Source organism: Haemaphysalis longicornis, unplaced genomic scaffold (genome assembly GCF_048455015.1).
Source record: "Haemaphysalis longicornis isolate Haplotype H1 unplaced genomic scaffold, Haemaphysalis longicornis Haplotype H1 scaffold_5, whole genome shotgun sequence".
Lineage (NCBI taxonomy): Eukaryota > Metazoa > Arthropoda > Arachnida > Ixodida > Ixodidae > Haemaphysalis > Haemaphysalis longicornis.
The window spans coordinates 46,205,076-46,221,667 of record NW_027526385.1 but is presented as its reverse complement, the minus strand read 5'-3'; the positions used below and the strand labels follow the sequence as shown (position 1 = coordinate 46,221,667).

Below are 16,592 nucleotides of genomic sequence, written 5' to 3'. Positions count from 1 at the left end.
GGACACAGAGGCAAGGACAACGTGCGCCCTACCGATGGGGTGAAAGTCCTGCGGAAGCAACCGGACGTCCTCTATGGGAATCTTCCCAGAGTCGCCGTCGTCAAATTCGACGTAGACAAGCATGCTGCTAGGAGATGGGTTGGGGCTGGTGGCTGTGGAGCAAACAGAGTGACACAACGGGTCAGAAAGGCGACACAAACTGGCCACAACACGTTACAAACCAGACATGGGGGAGGAAAGGGGAGGAACAGTACGTAGCGCCTTACGTTAATGCCTACTTGGTCTGGGCAGGCATCGTGAGATGCTCTGATCTGTGTAAAAGTTATACTCCCAATTGGCGGTTTAATGCGTCACAATGAAGGGCTCCGGGTTAATTTTTACAACAGGCAGATATTTAATGTGCACCAAAATCTCGACACGTGGTGATTCCGCTGATTGCCTCCATTAGAAAGGCAGCCTTGCGGCTAGAATTGAAGCTGCATTCTTGGGCTCGGCAGCACCACGCCCGCCGTGGCGGTTAAAGGTTTGACATCCCTGCCACACAGAAGATCTAATGAAATTTAGAGTGAATCCCAGTAGCGGTGCTACATGAGAATGTCTCTCGACTGAAATGAAATGTGCTCCTCTCTCTCTCTCTCTCTCTCTCTCTCTCTCTATATATATATATATATATATATATATATATATACACACACACACACACACGCACACACCCAAAATTGAATTGAGGCTAGTCAACAGCCCTTCCCTCTAGCCTCGCTCTGAATTCCCGTGCCAACAACCGAAGCAATAAAGGAGCTCCTTCCTCCCCTCACCTTTGGCAACCAGGCCAGGGTAGAGGCAGCGGTACTGCTGGCTCCAATAGGCACACACACGACGCCCCTCCGGCAGTTCCTTCAGGGAGCGGGGCTTCACCTCACGCACCTGAGGAGAGGCGCTTTTGTCACCACAAGCTCGCACAATTTTTTTTTCTCTTAAATCCGTAAGCACCCTTAGGCCACCTCCCCCCAAAGCCCTGTCCGTCTGGCCGTCCGTAATGTGTGACACACGATAACGTGTGACATCACAAAAGGCCATTTCCTTTTTGTATTTTCATTGTTTTCCTTACTAAAAGGCAAATGCCTCTGCCAATGACCTTAATTAGTAATATTTTTCGAACTAGCAGTGCAAGTTACAGCCTGAACGTTTATTGAAGTGAATGATGGTTTTAATTAAGCAAGCAACGCACTTAATGTGCAGGTCAAGGAAGGGTTACAAGACAAAAACTAAAAGGTCGACTTGCTGCTCTGGGTGCGAAACTGTCGGCCATTTCAGTAAAATTACAAGTCCAAGTCCTGCTACTCTGGTCTACTGGTCTACCAACTCATGTAATTCGCTGTGCTACTGTACTTGTTTTTCTTTCTTTTCTTTTTTTTTTTGTAGTGGCCGAATTATTTCTCTGTCTTCCATTTTCTTTTACTTCGTCCTTCATATCAAAGAAAGCTGCACCCCTGGTGAAGCCACTGATGACTCCAAATGTAGCTATGCTACACGTGTAAGTACCGCTGATGCAGTTACATAAACCGAACATTGATGTCCACCAAATAGGAATAATTTTGTACTGTGAGGTTTCCGCGGTTCTTTTATTGCAAGGAAACCAAGTACCTATACTCCGTTTCATACATCAGGTGCAACGCTGCCAAAGCTAGCGCTCCTGTTTGCGCTGTGTGCTTCCGCGACCAAAAGTAGTGGGTTGGTTGCGGTGCGCCAGATACAATAAATGCTTCGCCGGCAACCTTAAAGCATAAATATTTATCATCAGCTTGACAAAAAACGCCCGTGTTGCCGGGCAAACGATCGAAATATGCGAGTTTGTATTTTATGTTTGTCGCTTTTGTATCAGGTTTTCGCTCTCCGCGCAACCTTGAACGCCGTTTTTTGTTTACTCTTTGAGGCAGCGTTGAAAAAATGGCGTCCAGCTCTCGGGCTTCGACCACGCCTCCTGTACGTATTTTGCGCATCAAAGTTGTCAAAGAACGCCAAGCAAGTAATTGCAAATGTGTGCGCCCGTACCAGGGTGCGTTTCCCGGTGAAATCTGTGCAGGAAGTACTGAGTGTTGTGAGCGAGGACACCGAAGTATCTCACCGTACCGTGGCGAAATTGAAGGCGGAGTGTCTGCGCGGGAATTTGGTCTCCAAAGAAAAGACCTCGCGGCGTGACGATATCAAGCACGGGACCGTCAAGCATGACAGCTTCACAGTCCATGCCATCCGTCTGAATGTGAAGAGCATGTACGCCAAGAGGGAGATTCCGACACTGGACAGTGTGCAAAAGGCTGTCCACGAAGACGACGACTTGCCGAACTTCACGAAAACCACCTTGTGGAGGTAATGAAGGACATGGGCTTCACCTATGATAGGAGAATACGGAATCTTGGCATCATTGTCTGGCGCCGCAGGCACCTGCGGGCGATAAAGGAATTCCGAAGGCAGGGCAGGGGTAATCGTTGATGAACTTCCCAGCAATGTGAGTCCTGTCAGTAGTGGCGGCTTTGTTCACGAGGGTCAACTGGCAGAGCTGGAGCGTGGACACCTTTCTATCCAGCCTGCTCGCGCTTCTTCATGCTGCGCCGATTCCCCGAAAAGGCTTTGTTACCGCGACAAAGCAAACTGTGTTACCTCGTCGTGTGGTTTTGTTTGTGGAGTTTAACGTCACCAAGTGACCCGTGCTATGAGAGACATTACATTGTAGTGCTGTCCTGTTCGGTCGTGAAGTGTATACAGCTGGAGCAGTATACCTCTGTATACTCTGTATACCTCTGTATACTCTGTATACTCTGTATACTCTGTATACTCTGTATACTCTGTATACCTCTGCAAAAACGGGGTGGGGGAAAGGAAGGAAAGTAAGAAGTCGGAACCCACCAGGAAATCGACCAGAGGTGCTCTTCTATAAATAAAGTTTGGTTTTTAAACCGCGAAAGTCAGCCTCCTCTTGCAATATTTGTGTATGACACACAATCCGTATTGCCCCTGTATGCATTTATGTATGGCAACAAATCTCCAACTCATGAGCTAGTACTGTTATTTGTCACAGCATTAACCTATACCATAGAAATTTCCTTGACTCAGAAAAACGGGCCATATCAGGGTTCCGTATGTAAAAACAATTGACCTATCCATGATTGTCTTGCGAACAAGGGCCTAGATAAAAGAGCTCTTTCTCCAATCACAAACGAAGATATAACTCTTGCTTCCGGGGTGAAATATTGCAGTGAAGAAATAAATAAATCACGCACAAGAATTCACAAAAAATGTTGCATATATTCGGACTGGAAAGGGGCGAATAAGAAATTTAAAATATATATATGTGCGTTTCTGTGCCATAAATCAGTATTCTAAGGTACAGAAATCTGCTTTCTGTCCCTTCCCATGAATAGCAAATCATATGTTATTCGCACCAAGAGCTTCGGGCTACTCCAGAGTGCAGTGCCAAAGCCGGTTCCAAACTGTTTCGGTAAAAACTGAACCCGTTGCTCTGCTGGCGGCCCGGTATATTCAATAACATGCTGAGTGTGTTAAGAGAGGCCCATAAAGAAGTGGATCGTCAGGGCAACGGCAAAAACGAAAGCTGAAAGTGAACACTTGTTCGTAATTCACCCTGGTTAGAGCAGCTGTGCTAAATTATTAATGAATTAACGTGTTTTTCTTACACAAAGTTCTCGCTGGAATCCACGAGGTAGCTGACAATGGTATAGAATCGCGACAAAATAGCAATTGCTGGTCAAACATCGGTATGCATCCAGAACCCATACGTGCAGTTCATTTCCACATGCGCGTAGTGTTTAAGTTACTGGGAACGATATAAGATTTAGAATCGAACTCGCAGAAGATGTGACAAAAGAAAAAAGAAACGTCGGAACGCGGTTTCGAACCCATGTACTTGAAAATTCAGCGTCTTTTCTCCAGAGCGACGCGTTAGACCACTCGGCTACAAAACAGCGCGGAGCGATACACCTCCTTTCTTTGCGGACTACTTGTGTAGCCTTCACAGCGTTGCACTTGATGTATGAAATGGAGTATAATTTCATAGCTAAGGCATCTCTTTACAAATTCCGACCGTTATTGAGGGCTTGATTTAAAGCAAATGTGCAGAAAGTGCTACAAAAGAAAAAAACAACAACAATTGAAAGCTAGAGGACTCACTGCTTCTTTGAGAATTTCTTCGCGCGAGAATATGTGCGGACGGTTTCCCCTTTCGCCATCCAGTGTGATGCCGTAACTGTTGTGGGGAAAAGAAAAAAATAAAGCAATTTCAGGATTAAACCTGATCTGTGTATGCATCTTAGGACATACATAAACCAATCAAACCTTTTACAGCTGGCATGTGCAACTAAACACGACAGTTATTATACAATTCACCCCAACACTCCCAAACCAGCATTGTCTATTCCAAATATATACGGCCGAATGTAGATATACCAAACCTCAATCAAACACAACTTCTGACGTAATAAATTTTCCACAGTTTTGAATTTTACCTCCATCGTAATGCAGGACTCTCGACTTGGCAAAATAGGGGAAATATAGACAGGGTTTTATGCTCTGTTACAATTCTCCTAATGTTTTTGCTCGCATTTTGCCATCGGGATTAGTTGACGGTTTTAGACGGTAATCATGTTTGCGAGTTTTATTTTGTCGGGTATGGCGGCAAGCTGAAAAAAAATTTACCATCCGTTTCTAAAGAAAGTTGAGAGAAGCACGAAAGCTTTCTCACATCAAAGCTACGTCAAAAGTGCATGAAAACCTTCGCTAAAAGTGCGTTCAACCTTCGTTGAGAGCGCCGTTCAACCGATCGACAGACCTTCCAAGGCCACAATCGCAAATGAAGAATGAACCCATGCGACGATTTTTCGCACACTAAGTAAATGCCTCTACGAACAATCTAAATGTATACCGATACGTGGTTTTACTCCTCCTTCATGATCGACACGCGTATTGTCTTGTCTAGAAGCGTTCTTTTTTTTTTTTTGCAATTTTTAAGTAGCCGTTTTGACACTAAATGCAAGGCCAACTTCATGCATGCGCGGTGTGTCCAGAGACCTTATCAGAGCTTTTCGGCCGGTTAACCGGTCTATGGGGAAAGTCATTAGTTTTTTGACAGGACGCCAAAGCCTTCGCTTTAAAAAAGTTTTGAGGAAAGGTTGCACGACTGATGTGTGCAAGAAAGACGTGGGTTTCACGAGCAAGTGTTCAAAAAGACGCAGTGTTCAGCAGACACTGGCAGTACAGACTGCGAGGGCCAGTTAATGCAGAGGACTGGAACTCACACATCCGGAGCCTGGATTTCATTGATGTAGCCCGTGTAGAAGAGTCCGTCTTCCAGCATCACCACTCGGGTCAGATCGTGAAGGTCTTCGGGTAGCAGGTAGCACTGCTGGGGTAGGTCTGCAGAAAGAGACGCGTCCCTCTGCCCTTAAAACGTTTCTTTTTGGCGCTAAATACTACAATGTCCTCAAAGGGGCCACGCAGACAAAACACAAGTTTGTTTCATCATTCGAGAGATTGCCTCGTTAGAACCATACTGACACTAATTTTAACACAAACTCAGATCGAATAAGTTTTACAATTAGGAAAAAAGGGAACGGCCATGCGACCCACCAGCTCAATTCCCGCAACAGAACCTATGATGTCATATGTGCCAGCTCTGTGATTGGAGGAGGCTGGCAAAAGCAAACTAGGCTGACCTTATAAGCTTGCTGAACGAGATATTTGCACTTAAATTTAGGGTACTTTCTTATATCAGTAAGAATGGTGGGACCGACAGTGGAAGTTGCGAAAGCACAGGTAAACATAGAAGTACCGATGCGTACTGCTGTTGGTACTGCGCGCACTATGATTGGTTCAGCTGCGCAGGACTGCGGGGCTTTGGGGTTGTTTCAGACGACACTGGCCGATTGACGCAAGCAACGATGTCTTACGTGACTGTATTTGTCGAGCGAACACCATGTTTCACTAAACGATTATTTTCTATTTTAACAAAAACAAGCCAGGTACAAATACAGTAAAAAACAAAACAACAAAACAAAGACAGAAAATGGTCCGCTGCGGTATGGTGGCGCCATCTAGGTTGACTAACAGTAAACAAGGCTCCGCAGCACACCAAGTTTACCTTGAAGACCTGTTCTTGTGATGTCATTGCAGATGTCGTGAAAACACCTGATTTGGCGGTAGAATCTTAAATTAATTAATTTCTAAATTTCTAATTGATTAAAAGTTTTAACTTAAATTGATTAAATTCTCAGAGAATAAAGCCTCGTTTGCTTCCAGACAAGCGTTGCGGGTGCTATAAAGCACAAAATCTTTCGAATAAAACAAACTTGTATTAAGTGCGAATGCACTTTATAAGCGACCCCAAACCATCCACCGCCGGCGGCGGCGGCGTCCGCAGTGCTCCTCTATATTTAAAAAAGAAACAGCATCCGGCGCCAGGTTTCGATCCGAGGACTTTGCGGCCGCAGCGCGACGCTCTACCGACCAAGCCACGGACGCGACGGTGATATCAGTGTTAGTGACGCGCCTTATATCTTTAACGCATTCAAACTACGTCGTCAGCGGCGTGCGTTGGCGACTCAGCGGCGTTATAGCGGCTTGATAACTGCGTGGTGTACACGTGATACTACAAACCTGATGGAAGAGAAGGCGGCGAGGCGGTGGGCTGCGGGGGCCGAGCGCAAGCGCCGCAAGCGGGCCGACAACCGTGCATTCGCACTTTCACATTCTCCCCCTCGGGGAAATGCGGGGGAATTTTCTGTGCCGTCTGCTTATTTTGTTTGCATGGACCCTTTAAAAAAAGAAATGTTGGCTTTTGTGCCATTCAGCCACTAGATTACCGATGAAGAATGTTGACTTCACTTGGCTTCAAAATGTTGAAGATTTTGATAGAAGAAAGTGATCCTGGGGAATTAGGCGACCCAAAAGGTACAACATAAGGGAAGACGTCTGTCTGTCTGTCGTGCGGCTGCTTGCACCTTTCGTGTCGCTGCTGTTGCGGGGTGTCTCGCTACGCATGCCATCCAGCGTTTAGACACAGGGAAGTTTACAAGGTTGGATAAAAGCTCGCCTGGTAAAATCACTGGCAACTGAACGAGGAAATCGTGGCCACAGATGATGTTTCTACCAACTTGGCTACAGTTCTGGCCGGCCCCAACCTTTAGCCAACCCTGTGATGTAGCTTGAAGGCACCCTCACCAGAGCAGTTTTTAGAGGCCGCTGAGAGCCGACTCAGGGGCACGTTCTCGGTGGAGTCGCTGCCTTGGCCGTCAGAGTCGGTGTCGTTGGGTGTCGGACCGACTGTCCGGGTGCACTTGCGGAGCACCGATACCAGCCCTCGCCTGGCCACCCGACGCTGGAAGAAAAACACCCAGAGACCAGCTTACATCGATGTCGTGGGACAGGTCCCCTGAGTAATGACTATGCTACATGGCAACTATGGGTTGACAGTTGAACACTTAGTTCAAAGTGCACTCAATAGATGGTCAATGTGCCACTCGATAGACAACTGGCTCGAAAGTGTTAAAAAAGTGTTTGAAACAGACGCGGAAGGAGTATTTCTAGCAAGAAATCAATTTCCAGCTTCATGTCTGACGAGATTTATAGATTCTAGCTGGAATCGACAGCTTTTAACTAGAAAAATTCCTATTCTAGCTAGAGACGATTATTTCCAGCTTGCAGGTTTTTTTTCTTTCTTCCAGCTGGACTGACAAATGCTAGCTGAAAGTAATAGCTGCCCGCTGGAAAAAAATTTCTATCCAGCGAGAAATGAGCTAGAAACTGAATTCCTAGCTAGAAATTCTGCCTATTCCTAGCTCGAAGAAATTTCTGGTTCAATAATCCAGCTAGAAAAAATATTATTTTCAACTGGGAGCTATTTATACACTGAGAGTTTCTTTTATTTTTATGTTTCAGTGATATCTCAATTCATTTTGAACAGAAACAGAATTCTGTTCTCAGAGAGCATGGTAATTAGCACCTCTATCTTTGACATGCAATCAACCTTGTACAATGCAAACATCTGCAACACACAATGCAAACATTGCAATGCAAATATTTTTAGGGAGCCAAATCAGGCAAGTCTACCAACGCTTTCTCCCAACAGCAGATGTTGACACCTAAAGAGCAAAGCATAGATGTGGGCAGGGGGTGATGGTGGTGGTGGTGGGGGGCAAGGGGTGGGTGAAGGGGGGGAGCACATCGATCACGGCATTGCAACTAACCACAGGGGCTGGAGAGGAGGAGGGAGCAGCGGTGGGAGCAGGGTCGGCCCTTGGCGTGAGTGCTGGCTCCACGCTCTCTTGAGGGGGAGGAAGAGGGGGGGAGGAGGTGGCAGTGTTTGGGCCGCTGCTGCTGCTGCCATTTACAACACTCTTGCCAGGAGTGTGGTGGGATGGTGGTGGTGGTGGTGGTTGTGGTTGTGGTGGCTGGGGTTTGGGAGGAGGAGGAGGCGCCGGGGATGTGGTCTGGAACGGCACACGCAAGGGGAAGACGGCTAGAGCACATCTGTGAGATGGTGGCACACTCGGTAAACCATCACCAACATCCTTGTCACCATCAGCTGTCCGATGTCCACTTTCATTACCATCATCACCAACCTATCTATCAAAGTCCACTGCCTCTCCACCTGTGCCCGTCCTGCAGTGCCCGAGTCCATTCTGCGATGCCAAATTTCGTCTCACTCGCTCACTTTCTTACTCATCTTTTTAGACTCATTCCCAAGCAAGTCAAATCTTGGCCCCAAATTTCCACATACAAACCATCCACACAGACCTCTTCTGCAGTCTTCAAGCTCCGTCCCAGCCCTTGATATCCAATCCATTACCAGCATGACAGACTTCAGATCTTACACTTAAATCCAGCTGGGCTACTTTCCAACCCTAGTTGTTTTTGTTTTGTTTTTCTAATCTATGATGCTGTTTTTCAATCTATGCCATGACAGCTATCACTTTTTTTTTTGTCCACGGGAAAGTGAGGGGTTGTTGCCCCTACCTTTTCTGTTTTCCCCCGCTGTGACGACGAACCGCTGCTGGCGGGGTCCTGGCGTTCGGGCGTGCTGGACAGAGTCGAGGACTTGACCACCCCAGCGTCCAGCAGGAAGATGCGCTCGCTACGACGCACGCACCAGATGTCGTCCTCCGGCTTCGAACCGGAATTGGATTCCTGCCCGATGAACAATGGAAGGATTGCGGTGGAGAAAACGTTTGCATTCCAGGCAGAGTCGGAACCACACATGGGCTGTGCCGATTTGTCGAAACTTGTTCTCACAAGAAGTCATCGCTACAGGGACGTGTTCCTACAACTCCTGCTTTACCTTGAGGCCGCCGGACTCACCAAGCGCCTTTAGATGGCAGACTGCTGTCCGAGCCATTGCTGCTGCTGCTGCTTCGCTTAGTTTAGCGTAGAGGCCCCACTCTCTCCTTTTCTAGCTTACGTATCTCTTTTACCACCCTCTTTCTCCTCTCTAATCTTTCATCCCCCTCCTCCCCCTCCCCCCCACACTGGGTTGTATGCAGGTGAGCCCCCAGATGGGCTCAATAATATCCCCAGTGAACTTCCTTCCCTTTTCACTCGAATCACTTAGTAGTAGTAGTAGCAACCAGAACTGTATAAGAGACACTGCAAGGTGTTGCTGGGGTTGTGACAAAAGTTGTTTCTACTAGCATTCAATTTTGAGCGTCCCTGCGTACGAATATGTTACATTTTCAGTGGCGCCCAAAACTGAAAACTGCCAGTAAGTGTCCAACTCAAGCTAAAGTAGTAAAACCACTTTTTAGTATACCTAAAAGCAACCCCACTGAACCGTCAACGTAACTCCTGAGAAATAAACCAGTGCGTTAAAAGATGAGAGCAAAAGTTCTGTCAGCATTTAGGAAAACTACAGCAGATGACGCTTTATTTCGTGGAACAGTCTAACACGGGAAACTGTTAGAAGCTCAAAGGATACCACAGATTTGCAAGCAAAAAAGTGTAAAAAATTCCAAGTACGGGGACTTGAAATGACATCCAAGTTGCGCCCCGAGTGACACCCGATTTGCGCCCCGACCGTCATTCGATTTGAGCCGTGAGTTGCACCTTGATTAATCCCCAAATGAAACGGCATCTCACGGCTCAAATCGAATTTCGCTTGATTTTCGCTTGAAGGTGGCGTGCGTACGGATGGACGCGAATGGACAATGGGAAGTCCTAAGGTACTCTGCACTGTTACAGGCGAGGGAGTCAGCCGTTTGACTCTCGGGTACTAACTCACGGTCGTAGCCCAATAGGTCAGACGACTGACACTAACTCTCTACCAGACGCAGGCTCGAATCCTGCCGGTGCCTGTGTGATTTTTTGCGATTGTAAACGCTATGCGCACGGGCGCAGACGGACATTGTGCGGTCCCAAGGTACTCCGCACCTGAAACAATACGGCGTGTACTAAACATGTGCAACATTTCATGAAAAGTAACCAGCACAGCCAACCACCAACAATCGCAACTTCCAACCCAGCGGTGCCAACCTTGTTCTTTGAGCTCGCTTTTTGAGCCGACTTCTTCGTTTGCTGCAGATTCTCGGTCGATGACTTGGCCGACTTCTCCGACTTCTCCGACTTCTCCAACTTCTCCAACTTCTCCGTTTTCTCCTTGGACTTTGTCACATTGGGATGCTTCGAAGAGCACACGGCTATAAAGGCAAACAAAGGAGACTCAGCCAGCGCGTTCGACTCACGGATGCCTTCATCTGGAAGATATTTCAAGCTGTTCATACCGTAAGAAGGTTGGGAAGGCTGACTCGGTTCAGGGCATGATTTCCGTCGCCGCTTTGAAAGGGAGCCGCTCGCATCTTTTGACTTCGCTTCTACAAAACAAAGGGGGGGGGGGGGTGTAATACGTTACCGGCAGGATACAAGAGTCTGCGATATGTTTACTTTGAACGCTATAACTTTTACGTATCGAATGTTCGCAATGTTGTCGAAGCATGTTGACGCCATTCACACTTTCAGCAATGACTCACTCGAAGCAACTGACAGAGCAGTCACCTATTTGTACTGCGACAAAGGCGCGATTCTTGGCTTGCCACTTCATCGGTGCCCTCATTCTAAATTACTGTGATTACCACAACGCTTCCCCCTATACACTTGTTTCTGTTTCACGCAGTCAACTTCCTAGTTTCTCATTCTTGTCATTATTTAATTTTACACCCCTCCCTCAAGCCACAGTTATGGGGGACACTGGCCTTAAAACAACATCCTTTAATTTTAAAGTAAACTCTTTGAAACTTGCCAGTCTTGGTGCTTTTTTTTCCCACTGATTTCAAATGTGCCATTATTTTTTCGGTTGGTCAATTAGCTCCCAAGATAATTAGAGATAATTAGCCATTTTTGGTCAAACAACAGAAAAGACAGTGTTGGCCATAGCACTGTAATCGTTGCATTTTCCAATACTGTGAACCCTGAAGAATGCAATAATCGAAGCAGTTTTTTGATGCATCGCTTGGAACTAATTTTACAGCTCATCAAACTTTGGTGGCACCAATGGCAGGGGACCATTTCGAATGCCCATTATAAACACAAAAGTTGTTTAATGAGCTGTAAAACTAGGTAGTTCCAAGCGGTGCACCAAGAAACTGATTCTCTTATTGCATTTATCAGTGTTCGTAGTATTAGAAAATACAAAGATTACAGTGCTATGACCAACACTGTCTTGTCTATTGTTCTTCCCAAAATGGCCAATTACCTCTAATTATCTTGGGAACTAATTGACCAACTGAAAAAATAATGCCACATTTGAAATCAGTGGGGAAAAAAAGCAGCAAGACTGGCGTGCTTCACAAAGTTTACTTCAAAATGAAAAGAAATTGTTTTAGGCCAGTGTCCCCCTTTAAAAAACCTTGCAGAAGCTTGACCCAAGCACAGAACAAAAGCAATAGCTATGCCACATAAAGTTACGTTTTGTGTTATTTTTCTCCCCCAGGAGCTGTACGCTAATTCTAACGCACAGTACTACACGCCATCTCGAACTACCATGTTAGCACACAATCAGATAAGTTAGTTTGCAACCCCCCTCCCCCCTCCAAACAAAGGACACTGCTGTACCTGACGCCCTTGCTCTGTGTTCGGATTCCGTAACGGCATGGTACGGCTCCGAGCCGATCTTGATCGTCAGAACCGGGACACTCGGCTGGGGCCTCTTGTTTTCGACATTATTTGTCGCCGCTCCTTGAAAACCACATTCATCACGGATAAGTTTCAGGCAAGAAAGTTTCCTAGGCATTTGTTTAGCATTGCCTAGCACAGAATAGTGAGCCCATAATATGTAAGACCTCGTAAACTACAGTAGCAAAAGAAATACCTCCGTAGTGCGGGGAAAAAAAAAAAAAAAAAAAGAAATGTTAGTATAGGCATATATAGACCAAGCAACTTCTCGGGGATCATTTCTCAAGGCTGCCATTTCTTTCGCCTTTCTCTCTGGACAAAGAAAATGTCCTTTCGCCCAAAGGAAAACGAAAGTCTTGAAGTCGTATCGAAGCAGTCTCTCACCTCCAGAAACGGTTGCCTTTTCTGGTTGCCGGGGTGCCTTTTCCCGGCGTGGTGACTTCAACGGCTCCTTAGGAACCTCCACACTAGCCTTCTTCTCCGCAGTGGTCTCTTTCGTGCCGACGCTTTGCCTCAACGCATCGAACGCTGACAGTGGTTGTTGGGACGCCGGCGGCGGTTGAGACGCCATCAGCGAGTGGCGCCGTTTTTTCTGGTGCGACGTCGAGGATGTTTTCTTTGACGACGCCGCATTTTTGTCCAACTCGCTCCTGAAGGAAGTGCACAAGGGAAAGATTAGCAGTTCTTTTGTGCGTGTGCGTAGCATGTTGACACTTCAGTCAACACTGCAACCAGCACTGTAATGGTAGTGGAGCAGATTCTTGTAGCAAAGCCTAACGTAAAATTCCGAGCAAGCGTTCCCTGTAGAAAAGCCGATATCATCGGCAAAGTGGGGAGGGGGAGCTATTCCGGAATGACACCAAAATTCAAGATGGCGGCAACAATGATCCCCCGCAAAGAAGAAGAAAAAAAAAAAACACACGGAATGCGCGTGTGCTTAACATTTTGCCAAAGCATGTTATTCATCGCTCTCAAAACCATCAACAAAAGACTCCTCTGAGTCAGTCCCGAATGAAAGTTTGCAGAATTCCGCTTGAAGTCCACCCCGGTCTCCTGGTGCCCTGCCAGCCCACCATGCAGGTCGCCTTCCTTCTAGTCATCCAGTGTGTTGCTTATGCAGCAGCAACTGAAGGACCTTACTGTACCGTACTGTACGGGACAAATGTCCGTAGAGATCGGGCTATCAGGCTGCTAACCCCGATTGGATTGGATTGGATTATAGGCCGTGGCACACCAGTGTTGCCTGGGTGCGGTGGGTATCGGGGTGTGGACACTGTGTGTTTAGCGAGGAGGGGTGGGGGGGCTTTCCCGGAAAGGCACGAAAGTTTGAAATTAGCAGTGGATTTAGCGGTGAAGGGAGGGGGGAATCTGAAGGGGGGGGGGGGGGGGGGCGCTTGTTTGGAATTTTACAGTAGCGTATTCGAAAACAACCGTATCGAGTTTATGGTACACGAAAGTTTCCAGTGAGTTGGAACAAAAGTGTCCAAGTTTCATGAAAATTGTTACGACATGAAAAAAAGAAACATTTTCGTAAGCTTCTATTATACCTGTATGATCTGACATCACCAAGGAGTAAGGTGGTGTACATACTGCCCCTCTAAGTTGGAAACGAATGCTTCACATCTCAACTACACCAAATAGAGTATTTAAACAATTTTAATGAGAGCAGTAAGGGCACACTCATTTGCTCTGTAAAAAGTTAGCGACAAAAAAAAAAAAAAAGAAAAAAGCAAGCTACAAGGTACAACGGAAACTAGTTCCCTCAAAAACATGCTACAGTGCAGCTACAGTACTTTACAAACAACAGCTATTGTAGAACTGTGACATCACGGTATCGTACCAGTATCTTCCCACTATCATCCGAGTACTGTCACAGCAGAACTGCAAAACCACGTTCTAGTTTCTCACTAAATCCTTAGGTATTACAAAAACTGTACCAAGAAAGCTCGACACCACTGCAACCCAACAGCTGAAAACATGATGATCAATGTGTCTTTGTAGCTGATACACTTCTGTTGCCCTGCAGTTCACTGTAGCCACATCAGCCATGCTTAGTGCATGAAAGTTTTACAGGTCGGCAACCATGCATCAAGCAACTCACTCTTTTCGAGGCTTCAGCTTTGCCAATTCCCGCTGCTTCTCGCGATACTTGCGCTGGAGTTCGGCAAGCTGAATGCGCATTTCCAATTCCACCGGGTCCATGATTCCCAACGGCGATGGCTTGCTGGGGGCTTCGAGCGACGGACCTTCGTCCAGAGACGGCCGCTTCGAAGGGGGTTGCGAACTTAACGGACTCAAGGCCACCTTCTGCTCTTCTGCTGCTGCTTCCGCGATCTCAGACGACTTCCTTGCCTCTTCCAAGAACCGCTGTTCGGCGAGTGCGCACAGGAGACCCAACCCATCTGTGCACGACCCATCAAAGGCCTCCCTGAAACCTGCGGGAGGGCTCGCAGCTGATGTGCTAGCCAGATCCGGCGCTAAGCCAGCATAACCAGTGTCAACACCGCTGCCACATTCGACGGACTCCTTTGACACATCGTGCCACGAAAACACGGACTTCTCCGTTCCACCGGGATCATTCGAGGCTGCGAACCCACCATGCTGTGATGTGTTCGGTGCTGGTAAGGAGCGCTTAAAGCCAAAGTTCTGGTGTTCACCGGAGAAGCTGTTCGCGACATTGGACTTGTGAGGCGGTGACATTGACGGACTCTTCACCGAGTTTTCAGCCCGCGCGCCGCTTCAAAGAGGTTCGACTGCGCAAAGGCAGCCTCCGAATCACAGGTTGTCATTCTAGATTGCACAAACGTCGACTGTTGGACAGACACAGTCATCTTCTCCGTCGTCCCGTCCCGGTCGTCGAACGAATCCGTCGAATCAGTCACGATCCTCAGCGAGTCGAACAGCGATATCTTCGAGCTGTTCGGCGAGTCAAGGTTGGCTTCCAGCAGGGGTGGAGATGGCGGACTTTGCGGAGTAACTTTGGACGATGGACCGGGATTGAAGCTCCTGCGCGTGAACCACTCTTCCGGACGAGACGACGGCGACTGCGCGGTCAGTGCGGGTGGACTTCCTTTCGCCGGCAGCACTTCCGCCTCCTGGTCGATGGACTCCTGTGATGTCTCGGACTTTTCGAGCCTCGGCATGTTCTCCGCTGCGGCCTCCTGGTTCGCCGCAAACTCCTCGATGCTGTCTACCAACAAGTCCAGTCCGTGGTGGTCGATAAACTCTTGGACTCCTGAAGTCTGCGTGAGCAGCACCGGGATGGAGTCGTCGATCTCGCTGTCGGACGCTTCGTGGACCTTGGCTTGCGGAGGCGTGAACAGCGGAGTCCGGGACGCTTGCTCCGGATCCGGCTGCTGTTCTTCCACTTCCTCCACGTGAGTTTGGCTCATCTGCTGTGGTGGCAGGTCGTCCGTTTGATTAGCCGAGTCCGTCGTCTGTGCGGCGATTGCGACCACCGGCGGTGGCGGCTCATCCGGCTCGTTGTCGTCCGACGAGGTTGGACAGTCCATGTCGACCTGAAAAACGACGCCCAACGGTGTTACTATGCCCTGAACAAGCAAGCCTACAAGGATTTTTTGCAAACATTCGAATCAAGTAACCACACATGCTTGTGTTGATTTCGAGCAAGAGAGAAGCTTTAAAAGGCTACCGCTGAACACTCTGCTTCATGTTCCTCAAACCAAACTTTGGTGAATCAAAATGCGCAAGGTCTGGTGCTTTAACACCCTCTGTGCTCTCAGCGGTACACCACCCCTTGGTTCTTCTTTCTTCTCTTGGTACATTCAAAGAAGACAAAGACACCTTGTGCTCGCTCAAGCCAGCTAACGGCAAGTTTGCTCCAGCAACAATCCAGTGTCTTGCCGTGTTCCGAGATTAGGTTCCTGCATTGCTCGGGGTTTGCCACAACACACACAGATGGCAAGCTGACTGCCCCAAACAATCTGAAGGGTTACTTGGTCTGACATGATGGAGTGCAGTGCGTTAAGAATGGGACAACTAGAAAGAAAAGACAAACCACACGGCACTCTGGACCAGTAATGTGACCTTTCCTTCCGTTTCCAGTGTTCTTGGTGCATTGCGCTCCTATCAAGGGATGACAGTGGTCTTGAGGACATTTTTGTTATTTCTAACCTATGTGCTTCCGATTCACACATTTAGTTTATTTTAACATCCTGAGCACAAACATGAAGTCAGTTTTCGTCTATGCGATGTTAGTTTAGAGTTGTGCAACATGTTATGGCACTCTGTTTCGGGCAATTTTTTCATTATCCACCTACGAAATACTCAATAACCTTTATCCCTTTGTCTCTAGAAGGACCAGCGAGTGCAACTATACCACAGCAATAATTTTAGCATGGTTTCTGAAAACGCTGTAAACTTCATAAATGTCAGGTCATCGGTTACCAATGTTTTTTGTAAAA

General features: G+C 47.4%; 1 protein-coding gene across 1 annotated transcript in view; it reads right to left on the bottom strand.

Annotated features, from left to right (window-relative positions):
• Positions 1 to 16,592, bottom strand: part of Wge (BAH domain and coiled-coil containing protein winged eye) — a 195,116-nt gene that overhangs the window by 11,458 nt on the left and 167,066 nt on the right. Inside the window, 13 exon segments of the mRNA XM_077670330.1 lie at positions 33 to 152; positions 816 to 924; positions 4,186 to 4,261; positions 5,310 to 5,427; positions 7,231 to 7,387; positions 8,256 to 8,498; positions 9,025 to 9,195; positions 10,534 to 10,697; positions 10,782 to 10,871; positions 12,109 to 12,231; positions 12,553 to 12,818; positions 14,270 to 14,907; positions 14,910 to 15,686. Of these exon segments, the coding sequence (XP_077526456.1) occupies positions 33 to 152; positions 816 to 924; positions 4,186 to 4,261; positions 5,310 to 5,427; positions 7,231 to 7,387; positions 8,256 to 8,498; positions 9,025 to 9,195; positions 10,534 to 10,697; positions 10,782 to 10,871; positions 12,109 to 12,231; positions 12,553 to 12,818; positions 14,270 to 14,907; positions 14,910 to 15,686 (3,052 nt within the window).